Source organism: Ovis aries, chromosome 6 (genome assembly GCF_016772045.2).
Source record: "Ovis aries strain OAR_USU_Benz2616 breed Rambouillet chromosome 6, ARS-UI_Ramb_v3.0, whole genome shotgun sequence".
Lineage (NCBI taxonomy): Eukaryota > Metazoa > Chordata > Mammalia > Artiodactyla > Bovidae > Ovis > Ovis aries.
In genome coordinates this window covers 30,572,793-30,598,211 of record NC_056059.1, presented here as the reverse complement: position 1 = coordinate 30,598,211, position 25,419 = coordinate 30,572,793, and the positions used below count along the sequence as shown (strand labels likewise).

The 25,419-nt window shown below is 37.1% G+C and overlaps 1 protein-coding gene across 8 annotated transcripts in view; it reads left to right on the top strand.

The window, feature by feature from the left end:
* Positions 1 to 19,531, top strand: part of PDLIM5 (PDZ and LIM domain 5) — a 238,703-nt gene extending 219,172 nt beyond the window's left edge. For all 8 annotated transcript variants that reach the window (XM_060416872.1, XM_004009695.5, XM_004009699.5 and 5 more), the window contains 3 exons: positions 3,641 to 3,761; positions 14,019 to 14,134; positions 16,040 to 19,531. In XM_060416872.1, coding sequence (XP_060272855.1) covers positions 3,641 to 3,761; positions 14,019 to 14,134; positions 16,040 to 16,129 — 327 coding nt within the window. In that variant the 3' untranslated portion in view covers positions 16,130 to 19,531. The remainder of the gene's footprint in view (positions 1 to 3,640; positions 3,762 to 14,018; positions 14,135 to 16,039) is intronic.
* Positions 19,532 to 25,419: the final 5,888 nt, after the last annotated feature.

Here is a 25,419-nt window from a genome sequence, read left to right as displayed (position 1 = left end):
TAAATTAAATTCCATCGCTTTTATAAGAGCAGCATTTCCCCATTTGTCAGGGTTCAAGCACGGGACACAGGTTTCATGAAATATATAAAACATGAGGCTTATAAGTGATACATTTTTCTTGAATTCATATAATGTTTAAAAATATAACCTCGGGTTTATGAGGGTATACATGTGATAGAAAAATAATCAAACCACACCTTTTTTTTTTTTTTTTTTTACAAAAAGGTAGTAATTTAGGATTCAGATACATAGTAAATAATGATGAATGAATGAATTTTCTATTCTGGAATACCCAATTTGCAGTTGTGAAGTAAGGGTAAGGGATTTCCTATGGGTGACCAGCAGTTGAAATTTTACTTTAGAAGTAGCCAAGGTGACTGGACTCACACGAAACACCTACATACAACTCATACAAAATTTGGAAATTACATTGCTGAGTTCTAATATTCCCGATATGACAGTGTAATAATGAAGCTCTAATTTATTCCCATTGAGAGAAAAGAGTATGAAACAGTGATAGATTTTATTTTCTTCGTTTTGAAAATCACTGTGGATAGTGACTGTAGCCATGAAATTGAAAGATGCTTGCTGCTTGGAAATAAAAGCTATGACAAACATAGGCAGCATATTAAAAAGCAGAAAAAACACTTTGCTGACAAAGGTCCCTATAGCCAAAGCTATGGCAGTTATGTACAGATGAGAGAGTTGGACCACAGAGAAGTCTGAGTGCTAAAGAACTGATTGATGCTTTTGAATTGTGGTGCTAGAAAGACTCTTGAGAGTCCCTTGGCCAGCAAGGAGATCAAACCAGTTAAAGGAAATCAACCCTGAATATTCATTGGAAAGACTGATGCTGAAGCTGAAACTCCAATACTTGGCCACCTAACATGAAGAATTGACTCATTGGAAAAGACCCTGATGCTGAGAAAGGGTGAGGGCAGGAGGAGAAGAGGACAGCAGAGGATGAGATGGTTGGATGGCATCACTGACTCAACAGACATGAGTTTGAGCAAACTCCGGGAGATAGTGAAGGATAGGGAAGCCTAGTGTGCTATAGTTTGTGGTGTTGCAAAGAGTCGGACACAACTTAGTGAATGGACAACAGCAACAAATTTTAGAATACATCTTTAAATGAGTCTAAAACTTTCAAGACACTTTAAAATTATAAATATACTATGTGAAATATTTCTGTATTATTAATTTGTACAATATGTAGCGAGGAAAACAGGAGGATAATTCAGGCTATACCTTTTTAAATGAAAATAAGTAGACTCCATTAGTACGGTTTTAGTATATAAAAGTGTTCTATGGATTCTAGAATGATTAATAAAACAAAATCAAGTAAGAGTTTTAGCACCAAATGAGGTTCTAAGAAATGAAATCTTCAGCTCGTTACTTTAAACATACACCAGAACTTTACTAAAGGGACAAGTTTTCTGGATTGTGTTTTAGTTGTTTGATAATCTTACGTTATGGTCTGCCTCTTGAGAAACCTTTATGCAGGTCAGGAAGCAACAGTTATAACTGGACATGGAATGACAGACGGAAATAGGAAAAGGAGTGAGTCAAGACTGTACATCGTCACCCTGCTTATTCAACTTATATGCAGAGTACATCATGAGAAACGCTGGGCTGGAGGAAGCACAAGCTGGAATCAAGATTGCCGGGAGAAATATCAATAACCTCAGATATGCAAATGACACCACCCTTATGGCAGAAAGTGAAGAGGAACTAAAAGCCTCTTGATGAAAGTGAAAGAAGAGAGTGAAAAAGTTGGCTTAAAGCTCAACATTCAGAAAACGAAGATCATGGCATCTGGTCCCATCACTTCATGGCAAATAGGTGGGGAAACAGTGGAAACAGTGGCTGACTTTATTTTTCTGGGCTCCAAAATCACTGCAGATGATGATTGCAGCCATGAAATTAAAAGACGCTTACTCCTTGAAAGGAAAGTTATGACCAACCTAGATAACATATTCAAAAGCAGAGACGTTACTTTGTCAACAAAGATCTGTCTAGTCAAGGCTATAGTTTTTCCAGTAGTCATGTATGGATGTGAGAATTGTACTATAAAGAAAGCTGAGTGCTGAAGAATTGATGCTTTTGAACTGTGGTGTTGGAGAAGATTCTTAAGAGCCCCGTGGACTGCAAGGAGGTGAAACTAGTCAATGTGAAAGGAAATCAGTCCTGAATATTCATTGGAAGGACTGATGCTGAACCTAAAACTCCAATACTTTGGCCACCTGATGTGAAAAACTGACTCCTTAGAGAAGACCCTGATGCTGGGAAAGATTGAAGGCAGGAGAAAAAGGGGATGACAGGGGATGAGATGGTTGTATGGCATCACTGACTTGATGGACATGAGTATGAGCAAGTTCCAGGAGTTGGTGATGGACAGGGAAGCCTGGCATGCTGAAGTCCATGGGGTTGCAAAGAGTTGGACACAACTGAGGGACTGAACTGAACTGAACCTGTTGAAGATGGGATAGTAATCTGTCTCAGGATATAAAACTGAGTAGATACTAGAAGCCTTGGTTATTATTTGGTTGAATGTTTCACTTGTTGTCCATGCTCACAGTGATCTCTTTGGGTCTAGATAACTGCTATTTTTTCCCATTGTTCTTCAGTAGTGAACTGGGGCATTTTCTATGGCTAATGACTTCACGGTATCATTTTATTTTGACAGTTTTTTATTAGAAAATGTTTCACTCCACAGCAATTAAAAAATACAAAAATGTAAAGAATAAAATTAAAATGACCTATATATTTATCAGTCCCAGATAGATCCTCTTAATCTGTAGGATGTGTTTTCTTCCAGTTTGCTCCTGATAAGTAATTCATTTACAGAACTGTAACCATACTACTTACAGCTTCCCATTTTTGTGATAATTATTATGGAAAGAGTAAGTTCCTGTATTACTAACTACTCTTCAAAAATGATTTCTGATAGCTCCATCTCTTTCTCTCAATTCAAAGAAATGATTCTTTGCAAAGCAAGATTCTCAAACTTTCTTTTACTAATTAAAATCTGGTCCAAGTCTTTGACATTTGGTATTTATAACCATAGGACTGTTGTTGACTAGAATCCATGCTCTATGGTTCAAATTTTAGACACTCATTTGAATATGTGCTTAGTATAGTCATAGCTGATTTTCAAAATCATAAACGTGTTAAACATGATTGGATTACATTGATTAAGTTGTTGCTTCCAACAGGGGACAATGTATAGGTTTTTTTTAGTTTTTAAATGTTTTGCCCTTCCTTCATGACATTTTCAAGATAATATTGTGAAACCATTACAAGTTAACATTTCCTGACACCCTTTGAGGGAAAGCAGTAGTGTAGCAAACGCTTATGAAAGACTTACTTTTATCCACCACATTTATATGTTTAAATAACACTAATCATTCTTTAAATAAGTTTATTGTTGTGTAGTTGTAAAAAACATATATGTTATACAGTGCATCAGTTTAGATGATCTGTGAGTCTGTCCTTAAATATCTCCAATTCCTTAGATGAAAAGCTTAGGCAAAGACAAAGCATGTATGTCTACTTTGGGGTCAATTTAAAAGGACTGTATTGGTTCAGCTGGTAAAATATGTACCATCTTTCTTTACATCCAATTACCTTTCTGTAACAGGAAGTCATCAATGCTTTGAAACAAACTTGGCATGTTTCCTGTTTTGTGTGTGTGGCCTGTGGAAAGCCTATTCGTAATAATGTTTTTCACTTGGAGGATGGTGAGCCCTACTGTGAGACTGGTAAGATCTTTAAGCTCATAGTTTCTTAAGTTGTAAGTGAATATAAAACCCCTATATTGCTATCAATTTGAAAGAAAATGCTAAGCAAAATAGTATAGTTTTACTAAAGGTTTTATGAGCGCCTAATGTTACTGTACATATATAGCCAAAAAGTGTATAAAATTTTTATAGACTTTGTCAAAATCAGATATTACCAATTTCATTAAGAAAAGTATATGTATAGGCAGTTACTTAGACTATTTTTCTTGAACCTCCTATAAGTTATGGATATAAGTCATATGGGATTGTATAGCTTAAAGCCTTCTTTTACACTCCACTAGTGGATTTTGAGTGATTATGAACATGAGAAATGTTCAACTTTTGAATAGGATATTGATACGCTCTTGAAGGCAACTGCCTTGACAACAAATTGGAATCCTTTGTTATGTTTACTGAATGGCAAGGTTAATCATGGTTTGCTCCCTTGGTGAGAATATTTTTAAGAAAACAAGCTCTAAGTATTAATGCCAATCTACTACATTTGTGCTGTTACCTAAACTCTAAACACTTCCTTTTCCTTCCCAAAAATTGTAAGTAAGCTTTCACAGCACTTATTTATTGTTATTCTCACTTAGATATTACTATAAAACATACATCTTTCAAAAAATAAAATATTTTCCCTTGATTATGCCTCCAGTTAGTACCACTGCATTCCCCCATGGGGTTTTATTGTAGTTCTACTTTGCAGTTCAAAGGGTGGTACTGGACGAAGGGAATATTCCACAATACTCAAGTTAAAGAAGCAGTAAGCTTCTGATTTGAGGCTGTTGACCACGACTTGACCCTTTGCCCAATCTAATTAGTAAATTCTAACAGATCTATCCCCAGTGGATATTGAATTGATCCATTTCTCTCACCTCAACTGTCCCCACTAAATCCAGTTCACTCTTACCCTTTGCCTGGGCATTATAATTGCCAGCTAAAATGATTTATCTTCTTTCCCCCAACCCGCAGATAGCTGTAGTAATATTTTTTTGAATGTGAATCAGATTGTGCTTGATACCTTATGGCTTCCACTAGCGAAAAAACTATATTCCTGCCTGAGGCCGGCTTTGCCAACCCCATCTCCTCCACCTGATTTTTTGGGTTCTAGAGAATGTCACTGGATTCTTAGCCATACCTGGCCCCTGTGTTGTGTCTGAACCTACTGAGATCTCCTGCCTCAAGGCTTTTGTACTTGTCTCTTTTGACTGGAATTTTCTTTCCCAGGTTTTCTAAAATGGTTCTTCCCCCTCTTTTATTTTCAAGTCTCAGCTGAGGTATTATCTCCTCATGGAGGCCTTTCCTAACCCCTTCTGTAATATAGTGTTAAACACCTCCCCCAATTATTCTCTATTGCATCACCCTTGTCTTTCCTTTATAATCCTTATCACAATCTGAAGTTGTTTGCTATCATTTATTTTTAAAACATAATTGATGACATCCTGATCCCAGTGAGAATATAAGCCCCATGTGGAGAACAACCACATCTATCTTCGACAACATTGTGCCTCTAACCAGCACCTAAACCAGCACCCAACACACAGTAGGACTCTGTGGGTGTGTGCTGAACAGATGGCACCAAGGAGTATTGAGGATTGCTGAGAAAGGTGACTCAAGTTGCAGATGGCAGCTTACTTTCTCCTCTAGCCCAGATGGGATTAAAAGTTATCAAAGAGTGAACCATGAGTGAAAACACATAGTATGGACGGCGGAGGAACAGGACGGGGAGACCACTTTCTCCTCCACAAATTCATCAAAAGAGCATTTAAAAACGCTGAGTAAATTCCACAAAACAACTTACGAATGCCAGCAGAGGACATCAGGCACCCAGAAAAGCAGCTCATTGTCTTCAAAAAGAGGTACGAAAAAATATAAAAGACAAAAAAAGAGACAAAAGAGGTAGGGAGGGAGCTCCGTCCCAGGAAGAGTCTTAAAAACAGAGAAGTTTCCAAACACCAGGAAACACACTCACTGCCGAGTCTATGGAGAGCCTTGGAAGCACAGAGGGCAACATAACAGGGAGCAAAAATAAATAATTAAAACCCACAGATTACAGGCCCAACGGTAACACCCCCAGTGGAGAAGCAGCGCAGATGCCTGCATCCGCCACTAGCAAGCGGGGGCTGGGCAGGGAGGCACGGGCTGCATTGCTTTTTAAGAGCGAACTAACTTGGGCTAGCAAACCAGACTGTCGGATAGCTACCTCGGGAAAAGCTCTAACATAAGACACCGCCAGGACCTCGCACAGAACAAAGGATGGAACAGAATTAGCCAGCTGCAGACCATCCCCCTCTGGTGACAGGCAGCCAGAGCTGGAAGCGCCGGAAGGGGGGCAATTGCAGCCCCAGAGAGACATTATCTACTAAACTGCAAGCAGGTTTCTTTGCTAACTAAGACTTCTTGGGGTTCTGGACAGTCATCATCCGCCTGAGAAGGTGCGCCAGTTATACACCCAGAAAACTGAGCAGCAAGGATGGAAGAGGCGATAAGTCGCAGCGACCATGCTCGTCAAACACCTGAGCTACTCGGACCTGGGAAGGGCACAAAATGCAGGCTCAACCGAGTCTGTGCTTCTGAGGACTACCTGAGTGCCTGAGTCTGAGCGGGTTAGACAAGAGAGGTGCATGCAGCCCCGGGCCGGCCTCAGATGGTTCCCAGTGGAGCAACCTAGAGCCTGAGCGGTGTGCACCATGAGCGGGGCAGGCCCAGTGTGGCTGAGACACTGCGAGCACACACCAGTGTTATTTGTTTGCAGCATCCCTCCCTCCCCACAGTGCGACTGAACAAGTGAGCCTAAAAAAGTGCCCACCACCACCCCCTAGTGTCAGGGTGGAAATCAGACACTGAAGAGACCAGCAAACAGAAGAAGCTAAACAGAGGGAACCGCCTTGGAAGTGACAGGTGCAACGGATTAAAACCCTGTCGTTAGTACTGGCTACATAGGAAGGGGCCTATAGATCTTGAGAAATATAAGCCGGACCAAGGAACTACCTGAAAATGAACTGACCCCACACTGCCCACAACAACACCAGAGAAAGTCCTAGATATATCTGTACTATTTTTATGATCATTCTTTTTTTAACTTAAAAAAATTTTTAAGTCCTCTATTACTCCTTTAATTTTCATTTTTATAACCTACTATTACTTTTCAAAAAAAAGACCCTATTTTTAAAGCAAACTTCATATATATATATATTTTTAATAATTCTTGGGACTTCATTTTTTTTCTTCTTCTTCTTTTCTTTAATATTGTACTTTTGAAAATCCAACCTCTACTCTAGATTTTTAATCTTTGCTTTTTGGTATTTGTTATCAATTTTGTACCTTCAAAAACCCAATCTTCAGTACCCATTTTTACTTGAGCAAGAATACTGGCTTGACTGCTCTCTCCTCCTTTGGACTCTCCTTTTTCTCCACCAGGTCGCCTCTGTCTCCTCCTTCCCCCTTCTCTTCTCTACCCAACTCTGTGAATCTCTGCATGTTCCAGACAGTGGAGAACACTTAGGGAACTGATTACTGGCTGGATCTGTCTCCTTTTCATTCCCCCTTTTATCCTCCTGGCCACCTCTGTCTCCTTCCTCCCTCTTCTCTTCTCTGTATAACTCCATGAACATCTCTGAGTGGTCCAGACTGTGGAGTGCACATAAAGAAGTGATTACTGACTAGCTTGCTCTCTCCTCTTTTGATTCCACCTCATCTCATTCGGGTCATCTCTAACTCCCTCCTCCCTCTTCTCTTCTCCATGTAACTCTGTGAACCTCTCTGGGTGTCCCTCACTGAAAGATGAAACTTTTCATCTTTATGTTTTATCAATGGTGCTATATAGAAGGAGAAGTCTTGAGACTACTGTAAAACTAAGACTGAAAACCAGAAGCAGGAGGCTTAAGTCCAAATCCTGAGAACATCAGAGAACTCCTGACTCCAGGGAACATTAATTGATAAGAGCTCATCAAATGCCTCCATACCTACACTGAAACCAAGCACCACCCAAGGGCCGACAAGTTCCAGAGCAAGACGTACCATGCAAATTCTCCAGCAACACAGGAACACAGCCCTGAGCTTCAATATACAGGCTGCCTAAAGTTACTCCAAAACCACTGACATCTCATAACTCATTACTGGATGCTTCATTGCACTCCAGAGAGAAGAAATCCAGCTCCACCCACCAGAACACTGACACAAGCTTCCCTAACCAAGAAACCTTGACAAGCCACTGATACAACCTCACCCACAGCGAGGAAACTCCACAATAAAGAGAACTCCACAAACTGCCAGAATACAGAAAGGCCATCCCAAACGCAGCAATATAAACAAGATGGAAAGACAGAGGAATACCCAGCAGGTAAAGGAACAGGATAAATGCCCACCAAACCAAAAAAAAAAAAAAAAAAAGAGGAAGAGATAGGGAATCTACCTGATAAAGAATTCCAAATAATGATAGTGAAAATGATCCAAAATCTTGAAATAAAAATGGAATCACAGATAAATAGCCTGGAGTCAAGGACTGAGAAGATGCAAGTAAGGTTTAACAAGGAAGAAGAAATAAAAAGAGTCAATAGAAGAAATAAAAAGGAGTCAATATATAATGAATAATGCAATAAATGAGATCAAAAACACTCTGGAGGCAACAAATAGTAGAATAACAGAGGCAGAAGATAGGATTAGTGAAGTAGAAGATAGAATGGTAGAAATAATTGAATCAGAGAGGAAAAAAGAAAAACAAATTAAAAGAAATGAGGACAATCTCAGAGACCTCCAGGACAATATGAAATGCTCCAACATTCGAATTATAGGAGTCACAGAAGAAGAAGACAAAAAGAAAGACCATGAGAAAATCCTTGAGGAGATAATAGTGGAAAACTTCCCTAAAATGGGGAAGGAAATAATCACCCAAGTCCAAGAAACCCAGAGAGTCCCAAACAGGATAAACCCAAGGCAAAACACTCCAAGACACATATTAATCAAATTAACAAAGATCAAACACAAAGAACAAATATTAAAAGCAACAAGGGAAAAACAACAAATAACACACAAGGGGATTCCCATAAGGATAACAGCTGATCTTTTAATAGAAACTCTTCAGGCCAGGAAGGAATGGCAAGACATACTTAAAGTGATGAAAGAAAATAACCTACAGCCCAGATTACTGTACCCAGCAAGGATCTCATTCAAATATGAAGGAGAAATCAAAAGCTTTACAGACAAGTAAAAGCTGAGAAAATTCAACACCACCAAACCAGCTCTCCAACAAATGCTAAAGGATATTCTCTGGACAGGAAACACAAAAAAGGGTGTATAAACAAGAACCCAAAACAATAAAGTAAATGGCAACGGAATCATACTTATTAATAATTACCTTAAACGTAAATGGGTTGAATGCCCCAACCAAAAGACAAAGACTGGCTGAATGGATACAAAAACAAAACCCCTACATATGTTGTCTACAAGAGACCCACCTCAAAACAAGGGACACATACAGACTGAAAGTGAAGGGCTGGAAAAAGATATATCACGCAAATAGAGACCAAAAGAAAGCAGGAGTGGCAATACTCATATCTGATAAAATAGACTTTAAAACAAAGGCTGTGAAAAGAGACAAAGAAGGCCACTACATAATGATCAAAGGATCAATCCAAGAAGAAGATATAACAATTATAAATATATATGCACCCAACATAGGAGCACTGCAATATGTAAGACAAATGCTAACAAGTGTGAAAGGGGAAATTAACAATAACACAATAATAGTGGGAGACTTTAATACCTCACTCACACCTATGGGATAGATCAACTAAGCAGAAAATTAACAAAGAAATGCAAACTTTAAATGATACATTAGACCAGTTATACCTAATTGATATCTATAGGACATTTCATCCTAAAACAATGAATTTCACCTTTTCCTCAAGTGCTCACGGAACCTTCTCCAGGATAGATCACATCCTGGGCCATAAATCTAGCCTTGGTAAATTCAAAAAAGTTGAAATCATTCCAAGCATCTTTTCTGACCATAATGCAGTAAGATTAGATCTCAATTACAGGAGAAAAACTATTTAAAATACCAATATATGGAGGCTGAACAACACGCTTCTGAATAACAAACAAATCACAAAAGAAATCAACATATGCATAGAAATGAATGAAAATGAAAACACAACAACCCAAAACCTGTGGGACACTGTAAAAGCAGTGCTAAGGGGAAAGTTCATAGCAATACAGGCATACCTCAAGAAACAAGAAATAAGTCAAACAAATAACCTAACTCTACACCTAAAACAACTAGAAAAAGAAGAAATGGAGAACTCCATGGTTAGTAGAAGGAAAGAAATCTTAAAAATTAGGGCAGAAATAAATGCAAAAGAAACAAAAGAGACCATTGCAAAAATCAACAAAGCCAAAAGCTGGTTCTTTGAAAGGATAAATAAAATTGACAAACTATTAGCCAGACTCATCACGAAACAAAGGGAGAAAAATCAAATCAATAAAATTAGAAATGAAAATGGAGAGATCACAACAGACAACACAGAAATACAAAGGATCATAAGAGACTACTGTCAGCAATTATATGCCAATAAAATTGACAACGTGGAAGCAATGGACAAATTCTTAGAAAAGTATAACTTTCCAAAACTGAACCAGCAAGAAATAGAAAATCTTAACAGACCCATCAAAAGCACAGAAATTGAAACTGTAATCAGAAATCTTCCAGCAAACAGAAGCCCAGGTCCAGACGGCTTCACAGCTGAATTCTACCAAAAATTTAGAGAAGAGCTAACACCTATCCTACTCAAACTCTTCCAGAAAATTGCGGAGGAGGGTAAACTTCAAAACTCATTCTATGAGGCCACCATCACCCTAATACCAAAACCTGACAAAGATGCTACAAAAAAAGAAAACTATAGGCCAATATCACTGATGAACATAGATGCAAAAATCCTTAACAAAATTCTAGCAATCAGAATCCAACAACACATTAAAAAGATCATACACTGTGATCAAGTGGGCTTTATCCCAGGGATGCAAGGATTCTTCAATATCCACAAATCAATCAATGTAATTCACCACATTAACAAATTGAAAAATAAAAGCCATATGATTATCTCAATAGATGCAGAGAAGCCTTTGACAAAATTCAACATCCATTTATGATAAAAACTCTCCAGAAAGCAGGAATAGAAGGAACATACCTCAACATAATAAAAGCTATATATGACAAACCCACAGCAAACATTATCCTCAATGGTGAAAAATTGAAAGCATTTCCTCTAAAGTCAGGAACAAGACAAGGATGCCCACTTTGACCACTACTATTCAACATAGTTCTGGAAGTTTTGGCCACAGCAATGAGAGCAGAAAAAGAAATAAAAGGAATCCAAATTAGAAAAGAAGAAGTAAACTCTCACAGTTTGCAGATTATATGATCCTCTACATAGAAAACCCTAAAGACTCCACCAGAAAATTACTAGAGCTAATCAATGAATATAGTAAAGTTGCAGGATATAAAATCAACACACAGAAATCCCTTGCATTCCTATACACTAATAATGAGAAAGTAGAAAACGAAATTAAGGAAACAATTCCATTCACCATTGCAACGAAAAGAATAAAATACTTAGGAATATATCTACCTAAAGAAACTAAAGACCTATATATAGAAAACTATAAAACACTGGTGAAAGAAATCAAAGAGGACACTAATAGATGGAGAAATATACCATGTTCATGGATCAGAAGAATCACTATAGTGAAAATTAGTATACTACCCAAAGCAATCTGCAGATTCAGTGCAATCCCTATCAAGCTACCAGCGGTATTTTTCACAGAGCTAGAACAAATAATTTCACAATTTGTATGGAAATACAAAAAACCTCGAATAGCCAAAGCAGTCTTGCAAAAGAAGAATGGAACTGGAGGAATCAACCTGCCTGACTTCAGGCTCTACTACAAAGCCACAGTCATCAAGACAGTATGGTACTGGCACAAAGACAGAAATATAGATCAATGGAACAAAATAGAAAGCCCAGAGATAAATCCACACACATATGGACACCTTATCTTTGACAAAGAAGGCAAGAATATACAACAAATTAAAGACAATCTCTTTAACAAGTCATGCTGGGAAAACTGGTCAACCACTTGTAAAAGAATGAAACTAGATCACTTTCTAACACCATACACACACAAAAAAACTCAAAATGGATTAAAGATCTAAACGTAAGACCAGAAACTATAAAACTCCTAGAGGAGAACATAGGCAAAACACTCTCCAACATACATCACAGCAGGATCCTCTATGACCCACCTCCCAGAATACTAGAAATAAAAACAAAAATAAACAAATGGGATCTAATTAAAATAAAAACTTCTGCACAACAAAGGAAACGATAAGCAAGGTGAAAAGACAGCCTTCAGAATGGGAGAAAATAATAGCAAATGAAGCAACTGACAAACAACTAATCTCAAAAATATACAAGTAACTCCTGCAGCTCAATTCCAGAAAATAAATGACCCAATCAAAAATTGGGCCAAAGAACTAAACAGACATTTCTCCAAAGAAGACATACAGATGGCTAACAAACACATGAAAAGATGCTCAACATCACTCATTATCAGAGAAATGCAAATCAAAACCACAATGAGGTACCATTTCACACCAGTCAGAATGGCTGCGATCCAGAAGTCTACAAGCAATAAACGCTGGTGAGGGTGTAGAGAAAAGGAAACCCTCTTACACTGTTGGTGGGAATGCAAACTAGTACAGCCACGATGGAGAACAGTGTGGAGATTCCTTAAAAAACTGGAAATTGAACTGCCTTATGACCCAGCAATCCCACTGCTGGGCATACACACCAAGGAAACCAGAATTGAAAGAGACACGTGTACCCCAATGTTCATCACAGCACTATTTACAATAGCCAGGACATGGAAACAACCTAGATGTCCATCAGCAAATGAATGGATAAGAAAGCTGTGGTACATATATACAATGGAGTATTACTCAGCCATTAAAAAGAATACATTTGAATCAGTTCTAATGAGGTGGATGAAACTGGACCTGATAATACACAGTAAAGTAAGCCAGAAAGAAAAACACCAATACAGTATACTAACACATACATATGGAATTTATAAAGATGGTAACAATAACCCTGTATGCGAGATAGCAAAAGAGACACAGATGTATAGAACAGTCTTTTGGACTCTGTGGGAGAGGGCGAGGGTGGGATGATTTGGGAGAATGGCATTGAAACATGTATAATATCATATAAGAAACAAATCGCCAGTCTAGGTTCAATGTGGGATACAGGATGCTTGGGACTGGTGCACTGGGATGACCCAGAGAGATGGTATGGGAAGGGAGGTGGGAGGGGGATTTAGGATTGGGAATACGTGTACACCCGTGGCAGATTCATGTTGATGTATGGCAAAACCAATACAGTATTGTAAAGTAAAATAAAGTAGAATTTTTTAAAAAAATTCTTTTGCAAAGAGAAAAAAAAAAAAAAAGAAAACACATAGTAAGGGTAGCTGCATAAAAGAAAATTGCCAATAAGTTCTAATTTAGTAATGATAAACATCTTGTCAAAACTGCTTTCTCCAGAAGGAAGACATTAATACTTTATAACTGTGTCAAGTAAGAGGTGTTCTCTGGATAAGGAATTTTAGCATGAAGTCATAAAATGGGAAGGAAAATATAGCAGAAGAAAAAAATGGCTAATATTGTTGTGATACAATCCAGCTAGGAACTCAGTCACAGCATTTATTCATGAAGGTTTCCTGTGACTTTTTTTTCTTCCTTACCAAGTAGATTTGCTGTGAAATTTTGCAGGAAAGAAGGTTTTTTCATACGTTTTTCATGATTTATGTTCATTAGTCTTATTGTTTCTAGTTATTGGACCTTCTCATTTATTATATTGAAACAATATGCTTATTGATAACTTATCAGAGAACAGTGATCTTCATATACATTTGGGTCTTTAATAAGTTGGACAGAACTGAGAAGTAACACATGGAAAATATAATAAAGAATGTTAAGTTGTATATATAATGTTTTCTAAGGGTAAACTGAAATAAATTACACATAATGCTCAGGTCAGGTGTTATGCCATTTGAACATTTTTCTATATATCTTTATCATCTCATTTAATTCTCATTTTGTTGCTGCTCTCTGAAAGCTCTCATTCTACATCTTTGTCATGTTTCAATTACGTTTGCCCCACCCCTGCCCCAATACAGATTATTATGCCCTCTTTGGTACTATATGCCGTGGATGTGAATTTCCCATAGAAGCTGGCGACATGTTCCTGGAAGCTCTGGGGTATACCTGGCACGACACTTGTTTTGTATGCTCAGTAAGTAAACTCCTGTTTCCCATTCAGAGGAGCACAGTATGGCCAGTTCTAGCCTGAGCACTAAATGGATATAACGGTTTTTCTGTCTATTGGTCTCTCAAACCTAGAAATGTTTTACAGTGGTTTTGAAAGTCAAGTTCATTAAAATTTTTGGTACTTTTCAAAATTGTTTGGCACAAAAAAAGGTGCTTAAGCCTTTAGAAAAATATTGTTAATACATTTTTGTTTATAAGGAGAAGATTTGAATTTCTTAAAAACAGTAAGATTATTTTACATTTTTTAAACTATGTTTTATTGGAGTGTCTTTAGTAATTTATCAAAACAGGTAGTTCTTAAAATAAAAGTAAACTTTCATAAATATCTGTTAGTGACTCAATAACTGGAAGTAAACTATATGTTGACCCATTTCCTTCCTTAGCAATAGTCTATGAATATTCTTTTCTTTTTGAGACTAAAATAAACTTGTAGTAATATATTTACCTGTCTCATTTCATATTATAGTATTTTTGGTTTTATTTTTATTGATAAATATTGATTCAGCATTAACTTTAACCTAAGACATATATTTTTTTAATTTAGAAGTAAATATTTAATAAAGGTACTCTATTCAGATGGTTGATTTTTTAAAAATTATATTTAATATTTTTAATAGTTTTTAATAACATTGTATGAAGGGGGAAATGACTAGTTAATTGAAGTCACATAATTTCCCTAAACGTTAGTATTGAACCCTGTCTTGTTTACTTCATCCGTCTCTTCAGTTCAGTTCAGATCCATCTCTTAGACGTCATAAAATCTGTAAAAAGCAGTGATTTTAGCAGATTTGCCTCCCCTGTTCTCTGCCAGATCTGCTCAGGAGCATTGTTGTTGTTTTTAGTCGCTCAGGCATGTCTGACTCTTTGCAACCCCATGGACTGTAACTTGCCAGACTCCTTTGTCCGTGGGATTTTCCAGGCAAAAATACTGGAGTGGGTTGCCATTTCCTTCTCCAGGGGATATTTCGGATTCAGGGATCAAATCCGCGTCTCCTGCATTAGCAGGCGGATTCTTTACCACCGAGCCACCTGGGAAGCCCACTCAGGAGCATTAAAGTTAGCAAAGACAGTGGGAAAGATAAGAAGACATAAATGTGAATAGCTAACTGATAGTATAACATCCAGCAGCCAGATGTGGACTACAGTTTTCTTAATAAGAAACAAACAAGAAAAGAGACAAAGAAATGAATTTAAAAGAACTCTCAGGTATTCTCTGGTGGTTCAGATAGTAAAGAATCCGCCTGCAATGCAGGAGACCTGGGTTCAATCCCTGGGTTGGGAAAATGCCCTGGAGAAGGAAATGGAAACCCACCCCAGTATTCTTGCTTGGAGAATCCCCGTGGACAAGGAGCCTGGCGGGCTACAGTCAATGGGTTTGCAAAGAATCAGACATGATTGAAGTGACAAAGCATAGCACACTCGGGTTTTCTGTGCTTGTATACTTAGGGGCCTAGATATGTGTGTGGCAAAGCACCTGTGTTGGATTTTTTTAGTTTGTTTTTCTTAATGCCTTGGGTCTCTACAACAGGAGGCAGGTTTAAAACATTGATTAGAATTTGAGAATAGAAATTATGTTTAATGTGACCACTTTATGTGTTAATTTTTTCACTGTGGCCAAATATGCATTCCCAATTAAGAAAAATAATGATCAATAAGTTTAAATAAACTAAAATGCATTCCAGAGAAAAGTCATTCTTCATGCATATGAAAGATGACATGGAATGTTATAGTAATCGTGAAATGTTAGGAGGTCTGACACAACCAACTGAAGTGTTTTGTCGTACTGTCCAATGGGTGAAGAATCATTTTCCCCTTTTTAGGCATAGTTGATAAGATAATGACATTCTCTCAAATAATGCTTCTTTTTCAGGTATGTTGTGAAAGTTTGGAAGGTCAGACCTTTTTCTCTAAGAAGGACAAGCCACTTTGCAAGAAACATGCTCATTCTGTGAATTTTTAGAAGTCAACTGTCCACGGGAAGAGAAGAAATTTGAAGAGAAAGAGGAAAATTTAAATTACCAATTAATTTTTAGATTTAATATTTATATGAAGTTTTGAAAAATAATAGTGGCCCTCGGGATAAATTCCAAGCTTTGAAAACCAAGTCTATGAGGAAATATTTGGCTTCATAAAGTAAAGAAACAGTTTGGTGTTTATTATTACTTTTTTCCCTGTTATTTTCTGCCCATAAAGTAACTTTTATAAAAATCAATTTCCTGGTTGACTATTAAATTCATCTTAGAATAAATTAGTGAAGAATTAAATTTTAGAATAAAAACCTTCAACTTCTATGCTGAAATAACTAAACTTTCCATGTTAGGTAGTTTTGAGTAAATCTATAAAAAGACAATGAAATGCCTTACACTTATATGAAACATTGTGTTTTTCTTAAAAAAAAAATAGCATTTATCTTTAAAACAGTAAATAGGAGTTTAAACAGATAATTTTATCAATAGTAGGTGTCAGGTTTTTTTAAACTGTATTTTTTGTTGTTATTGTCTTTACAGTTGATCATTCCAATAGGAAAGGCCAATGAGATTTTGATCAAAACATGTCTTGTCAATAGGAGATGTTAAATTTTTGTCTGATTTCCCTCCACCCCAAAAAAGCTACCACATAGCTTATAAATTTCAATTTTTTGCCTATTATTAGAATATGACCATTTTCTATTAATTGGGTATGTTTCACCACCTATGTCAGTCAAACTATTTTTTTTCCCTTCCCTTAAGCTGAGGTAAAGAGCTTGTTGAATAACTTTGGACTCTGAAAGTTGTCTCTCTCTTTAAAGAGAATAAATAGAAAAGAATGTGGTTGGGAGTGATGGTAAATCAAAAGATTGGATCAGAAATTTTTTAAAATTCCCCCCTTTTTAGACAGTGAGTCAGTTTGATCAGTTCGTGTTATACTATTGACTGATGAAGGTTTGAAAGTTCTCTTTGCAGAATAATTTTTTTTTGTTCAGTTCTACATTAGAAAAATAAAATATTGGTTTGGGGATATGATAGAAATTTAGATTTTTTTTTTCTTTTAGTAGTTCTTTTTCAGTAATAAATGAACCACTTCTAAAAGTAATCATGAAGTTTGGAAAGCTTTTGTTCACAGAGGTTTGATAGTATAGAGAGGAACATGATTAATTACTCAGACCAGCTTGTTCTTTGTTTTCTTCATTTTAGGGAAAAAAATTATGTAGATACCATGTAAAGATAGAAATAATTGTGGTAAGAGCGTGAATCCTGTTGATATTTGCCCAGTGAGAAGAGATTATGACATTTGATAGTTTTTTTGTTTGTTTCCAGAATGGACAAAAGCCCATGATCACACTAAGTTATCACTTGGATTTGTTTGGGGAAGGGTGCTTTTATAGTTGAGACTGAGCCCCACCCCCTGCCCGACTCATCCATCACTTGAGACTTCACTTTCATTGTGTGCATGTTTGTTAGAGAGCAGGGTATTAGGCTACAGTATTTGTTTAATCTCCCTAATAACTGTTCAAGGTATCTGTCCTGAAAGCTGCTAATTCATGGTCTAGCAGACTTCCATTATATGCAGATAGTAATTAAGTGGGAATAAAAAGAATAAACTGGGATAAAATAAAAAGAATAAACTGGGAATAAAAAGAATGAGAAGTGTGGCGCAAAGTAGCAAACTGAATGCTTCACTAGTGGCAACCCAGAACTGTCCCCTTGCCCTGCATCTTGTAGGGACGCAGGGAGTTTTTTCTGTTGTGTTTTGAAAGCTGGAACTGAATCGTGCCATATTTCCCATTGCTGCTGAAACCACCCATGGAAGACACGCTGCATTGTCACGAATCTTAGTGTCAGTCCTTTGCTTTACATGACATAAAATACGTTGGTGGTTTTGTTTTAGTGTGATAGAGATATTTTTGTTGTTTTTCAGTTTTGCTTTTACATGGTAAAGAGTCTGCCTGCAGTGCGGGAGACTCGCATCCCTAGACTCGGATCCCTAGGTCCGGAAGATTGCCTGGAGAAGGAAATGGCAACTCCTGTATTCTTCCCTGGAAAACCCCATGGACATAGGGGCCTGGCAGGCTACAGCCCATGGGGTCACTAAGAGTCAGACACGACTGAGTGAGTTCACTTTACAGATTATATGCCAAGAGAGTATTTGATAAGTCAGTGGCATTGGAATGGCATTTGGGTATTTTGTTCAAAGAATTTTATTTGATCTGGATTTCTTATAAAGTTATATTAAGGATTTTGCTTTTATTACACTTTTCTTTCTGCATGTTATTCATGGAGCATAATGTTGCATTTCTCTAAATTTTATCCCTAAAAGGATAATGTCACTTCCTAACGTCATTTGTCTTTGGCCTTTGGCTTTGTCTTTTGTCCTTTGCTTCTATGGCAAAGCCTTCTTTTGTCTATTCTTAAAACAGTTAATCCTTTGAGATAAATACTGACTATAACCCAGAAGAATCTCTGTATTTTATAGTGGGGAATGCCATATTTAATACACTAGCATTAATCTTTTAATAACTGGCAGAGCACTTTATTCTTCTAGTGAGCTCCCAGAATATTTATTTTTCTGATTATAAATATTCCATGTCAGTAGCATTTTTGAATTGTTACCTCCTTATTGTAGAGCATTACTTTTAGTCTCTCTCGATGTATATTTTGGAATGTTGTGCTTAGAATAATACAGATTAAAATCACAGTATATGATTCTAAAACATCCCCTACTTGGTTTCCCAGTTTCTAAATGCACAGCATGTCTATAAGGACAAAATGTTGCTCACTGAAGTAGCTGTCTAAAAATAATGCCCCCTACATGTGCTTGTAGCATTCGTATTTCCTATTGATTCAAGTTACAGTTAGCAACTAAAATTAAAACCTGATCATTGGTCATTGTGCAAAAGACAAGTAGAAATTAGAGTTTAAATCTTTAAAACAGCGTTATGTTTAAAAATAATTATAACAAAAGCGGTATTCATGGTACCATTTTCAAGGACTACTACTATAGAAAATACTCTTCCCTGTTCAAGTGTGAATCTAGAGTTATGTTAACATTTTGGTAATATTTGGGGTTTAGTTATTGCTATTGAAAGGAGAGGCTTTTCAGACTTAAGGGAAGGGAAAACACAATCATTTCACACAATTTGATGTGTCTTCAGGTTGTCCTCCTTCAACCCCCAGATGTTTTACGGTTGTGGGTTTGGATTCTCAATATATCATTTAGTGGATGTATTAGTCTCTATCTTCTGTTTCTCTGCATTTTTCAGTTTGTATATGTCTGTGCTATTTTGCTTTTGGACACATTTTCTAGTTAAAAACCACATGAGAAATATAATCAGTATATAAACCTTAATGTGCACATAATAAATAAATGGCTGCAGTGATACAAACAAGTTCTCTTGGTTTTTCTTTTGGGGGGACAAGAGGTTTCTATTAAGTCATCAAGGGAAAAAGTAATGTTCAGAGGATAGGCTGATTCTCAGGAGCATTCCTCCTTTATGGTATTTGCCTATCAGAATGTCCCAGAAACATAATATATTTGAAAATATTGTCACAATTATTTTATTTTAATCCATATTTATGCTTTGCATGTAGCATGTACACAATAAATGGTATGAATAGATAAGTAAGCTCTATTGTCTTTCTTTTAAAAAAATACTTGTTGTTGGGACTTCCTTGGTGGTCCAGTGGTTAAGAATTCGCCTTGCAATGCAGGAGACATGGGTTTACTCCCTGGTTGGGGAACTAAAATCCCACAAGCTGCCGAGCAGCTAAGCTTGCAAACAGCAGCTGAGCCCGCACACTTTGGAGTCCATGTGCCACAACAGGAGAGCCCACATGCTGCAACCGCCAGAGCCGGTGTGACACAGGTAGGTCCACGTGCCACAACTGCTGAAGCCCACACACTCCGTAGTCCGCGTGCCACGACTGCAGAGTCCATGCCCCGCAACAAAAGATTGCACATGATGCACATAGATCCCACACACTGCAGTTAAGACCCGACACAGCCAAATAATTTTTAAAAGTTTTAAATTTATTGTTGAAATCATTTATTGGAATACCCTGTCATATCAAACATTATATTGTGTCATATTCAAACAACATCAGTCATGTGCATTTTCATGCCTTTCATTGACCAGGGTACATGACTTCATTCTTAACTCATCCTGATCTCATTAACTAACTTTTCTGTAACTAGGTAGGCTTACCTATTCCTTGTTTGTTTATTGCTTTAAGATTTTTTTCCAACTGTATAAAGTTGAGAGGAATGTTTCTGTTGCAGGCTGTCTATTGGAAATAAAAGACAAATTCAAGTCTATTTGCTCACAGTATATTAAACTGCAGAAGCCGAACTTATAAGGGCATCAAGTCTGCATGTGACATTTTAATAGCTGCTGTTTGGTTTCTATCAATCACGTCATTGCACATTAAAATACACCGACAAAATAAGAGATCTGTCATTCCTTCGTTAAGAAACAGTAATCCAGTACAAGATTTATAGGCTTAAGACTCAACAGTGTGTGTTCACAATAAATCCCCATTCAGTGCTCAAATCAGAACAAGCCTCCCTGTCGTTCAGTGTTTTCTGCTCAAAATGTCCCCCATATAAGATTATCAAAGCTTTTCTTACAGAACTACATATAAAATCTTTTTTTGCCAGAAAAGCTTAATTTAGGTTGGCGGTTTCCCTTTTTGAGTCCTCTCAGACAAGATCTTGGTTATATCAGAAACACATAGGACCTGATGTATTATTAGTGGGCCTGGTGTTAATTAGGGAGAATTACCAGAAATAGTTTGCTTCATGGGAATTTATTACAGAATCACACTTGACTGATGGCAGAATAGGAGTTGCTGAGAGAGAGCAGCTCCCACTCATAACCACTAATTAATAAGGTGCCAAAATTCTGCAGAGGAGGTTTCATCCCCGGTGTGGGAGCCTCAGAGGGAAAATGGTTCCTTTGCAGCATTTAAAATTTTAAAGAGGAAAGGGACTAGGACACATGGCTACCCCACAGAAATCCCAAGACTGATACAGGTTTGTGTTGTATTTATGAATGAGAGCATTTAACTCAGGAAGCACCAAATCCAAAAGTCTGTGAAAGAGTACCTTTCCCCCCCAAAGTCAAAAGTAGCCTGTGTGTTAATCATACTAAGGAGATATGGACAGTGTTTTCAATGTGGCAAGTGTCTGATTGGCTTGGCTGCTCATTTCATGAAGAATAGAATTTAGAACCAACTATTTGTCTATAGTAGTATATCACTGAACTTCTTAGTCCATGATATAGAAGCTAACTGAGTAGGTGGCAAGATTGCATCAATGATTAATAAGAAAGTTTGGCTTCCACACCTTAAACACAAAGTTGGGGGAAAGTAAGATGTGTTTAGTGATTGGCACTAATGGCAAAACACTGGGGGAGCCCTACTAAATGAAGGTTTGCCAAGAAGGAATTTTTTTCCTGTGTCTGTAACTGTTAATCATATATAATAAAGCTCGGAACATTTGCTTAATGTAAAAGAAGAAAACATTTCCATGTGAGAAAAGCACAGATCACTGACCTCAGGGAGAAAAATAACACAGTTGAGAATTCCCAGAGTATAATTTGTCAATTTCTCTTCAGCTCCCAAAGAAAATGACTTCTGTGCCAGCTCCATGAATTGTTCTCTAATGCATCCGTGTTTCAGAGGACAAAGTTTTCTGTTTAATAACTGGGTTCCAAATTAGGTTTTCATCTTTGTGTTCTAAATTGTCACATTTGCTCTCTACTTCCAATATACTCAAGTTTTTTATTTTTCTCTAAGTCTATAGTGACTATAGTTGTATAGACACACTTGCTTAAAAATAGCATTGTTTGCTTAAGGTATTTTAGTAGACTGTAGTAATCTTTAGAGGTGTCTTGACTTTTTCCCCCGCTAGTGTATCACTGATATATCAAACTGTTCCCTTGGTAAATAGGAAAGTAAACTAATTCCAATGACTTTTTCTACCAATATTAATTTTTGTATTTTGAAATGAAAAGCAGAAGAATCCATGGTGTTTTTTCAAGTATGAAATTTAAAATATAAGTTAAATTAATTCTGGCTTTATCAGCTGAAACTTACCATTTATTCTGCTCTGTTAAATTATTGTTCTACTGCTTGATAATTTTTCCAGTACTATTATAAATACTTCAAATAAAAATGAATTTAATTAAAAAGATGAGAGGCACTGAAGTGAAACCAATACTTATGCCTGGAAAGATACAGATCAACAATCTGAATCTATTATAGTTTTCTTATGCCCAAATCAGAGAGTTGTAGATGATCTTTAACAAGATATCAACATAATATAGATGTTCAGAGTATAAATTAGATTTGGAGGGAGGAATGTATTTGATTACTTCTGATGGATCAGACTGGGTCCCTCCAGGAGACAAATATTACACAGTAACTTAGGAGAAGTTTAATGCAAGGAATTATTAAGGTATGAAAGGAAAATAACTGAAAATATAAAGAGAACTCTATAAGGGTAACCTAGGACTGAGAGAGAGGCCCCAAGGAAGGAAAACCTTAAAAGAAGGCCCCTGTTCCATGGCTGGAAGTCAGAGCTTGTTGAAGAAAGTGTGGCTGCAGCCCACAATAGCAGAGAAGTTCTCTGGGCCAGAGCTGGTCATCAGTTGCCCAGAACAAGGAAACAACCCTCTGAATACAGAAGCCAAGACTGGTAGGGCAGTGTAAAAGGGTGTTGGAATCCTGCTGTGGGGGCAAGGCCTGGAAAAAATGGAGGGGGCTGTGGCAAGGTGGTCACTAGGGTCAGGCCAGGGAAGTGAGGTCACTGAGGGACTGTGTGCTGAGGGTGCACAGCTGAGGCAGATTCCACCAGATGCCCGCACACAGTGAGTGGACCCTGCAGCTGGAGTAAGACAAACCAAAATGCAGCACCTGAAACCAGAAAAGAAGCCCCCTGGCTTCTTCAGGATTCCTTCAGTTTCCTTAGCTGACACAGCTTCATGCCATGCTCACTGGAAAGGAGAAATGTTTGAAGAGTCCAGTGCGCTATCATGGAGCAGGTACTGAAGGGTGATTTGGAACTAAAAATCAATAAACTGATAATTGGCATATATGAGTATGATATAAAACTAGACTTTCAGCTAAATTGAAATTTACATTGTCCAGAACATCAGTGCCTATTCTCGATGAATCAGAAGGTAGAACAAGGTATTCTAACTTCTTTCTTTATTGTCAAAATCCTCTGATAAATACTATACCATCAGTTTGCAAAGTAAAAATATTGGCAGACTCTTTTTTCAAGAGCTGCGATCTAAATATGCAGTACAACTGAACAGCTCTGAATATTTCATAGATTTAGTTGGTACAGCAGAGTTGGACACTGAGCAACTGAGCATGCATATCCTAAGATATAACCAAAAGTTTTTTAATGAATTAATTTTATTATACTAGCATATGGTTTAAACGAGTAAAATATTCTTAAATTAAGGTTTGTGTTCAATGGAATTTCAGTTAATAGAAGTTTTCCTGTATAAACCTAAACCCCTATCAAATATTAACAGAAAAAGTTGATTATTTCCCTATTAGTAATAGCAAAGAAATTAATATTTTCCTCTTCACAATAAACCATGAAAGATCAAGCCCAGTGGATCTATAATAATAACATTTATTTGTATAGTCATTGTAACTTGCATGGCATATTATCCCTTACATGAGGGTACACTAATACTCTAAGTTTCTAATAATTGGATAAACTGAGAATCAAGTACTTTTAATTTGCATATTAGAGATGAGAAAATGACAACTCAGAGAAATGATTCTCTAACAACATACAGAGACTAAGACATTTTTAAAGATTAGGGAGAAAATGTATTATTTCATCCACATTCCTTTAGAGTTCCTCTTACTAACAAGGGAGAATGCCAATATATTCCATTCGTAAGGACAGTTTTAGGAATTACTTAATTTTGATAGAATGTGTAAAACTTGAAAGCCATATCCATCTGACTTATACAGTTGCCTGCCACACAGATGTCAATATTTGGGAGGTTTGCAACTGGACCATCTGTTCTTCAAGGGTATCTGTGACGCGGTAGCCCCCTCTGCAAGGCACCGTTTGCTGTTCTGTGTGCTGCTTCATTTCAGAGAAGCACAGGAATAATGAGAGTAAATTATGTTAGTCTGAAGTGGAGGAAACACCCAATGTGATACCAAACAAATCAGAAGGCTATAGGAAATGCAATTTGCATTACTTTCACACTCAGAGGTCAGTCATAACTTATTTATAACATCTTGGGAAACAGGTCAGAGTGGTTGACACCCAGTTCATTGTTAACTTTGCAGTGTGATGAAGTTAGTTCCAGGCCATGAGTAAAGAATGGAAGGTGGTAAAGGTGAGAACTTGGTAAGAAACTGCATATACATCCAATTATGCCGACAAGGTTACCTAAGATTCTCATTTGAAATAAAATCTCTCTGCTATTTGGTAATGGCAGGCACCACTGCTAAGTCCACTGAAGCATAGCTGGAAAATCCAGCTGCCCTCACATCTGTTTTGCATGACCTTTCAATCATCAGCAAATACTTCTGCCTCTAGGAATGGAGGACTGGGTAGGATATGGCTATGTGACTTTCTAAGCTATCACTATGGAAAGCATATTGAAACAAAATTCACGCATGCCATGTACTGTACCCAGAAATTAGAGACTTGTCTAGATGGTGTTAAGGTTTTGACCCATCTAGAGTGCTCACACCTGCTTCTTACATTCATGTTGTTAATCCTTTGTTCACAAAATGAGACATGTTATGAAATATGTGAATGGACTTCTCTGGCTTAAGTCTTAAATGTTTAGGCTCTTAAACTGGTTCAAACTAAAATAACATTCATGAAATAGTGTCTTATAGACTTCTAATGATCATATTTATTATATGCAGAAGGCTGCGTGATTTGACCTGACTCTCCTTCCATGAGAGCCCTGACTTGATTGCAGTACTTGAGTCTGAAAATAAGAAAAGAAGGGAAAAAATGACTAAAGAATCCCTTGAAAGGATTGTCATGAAGTTTACTCTTACACTAATAAAATTTCATTCTCACACTAATTTGATGAGAAGCCAGTGGAATAGGTGCAAAGCACACAGTTTGGTTTATATCAGGACCAACTTTAGCTGTTGTCAAAGAGAAGGAGTTATACTGAACACAGTAGTTATCCATAAATATTTGAATCGAGCGTTTAAAGAGAGGGAACTTTGTTTAGGAGGAATATTGGAGGTGCTGGCATTTGATAAGTCTCTC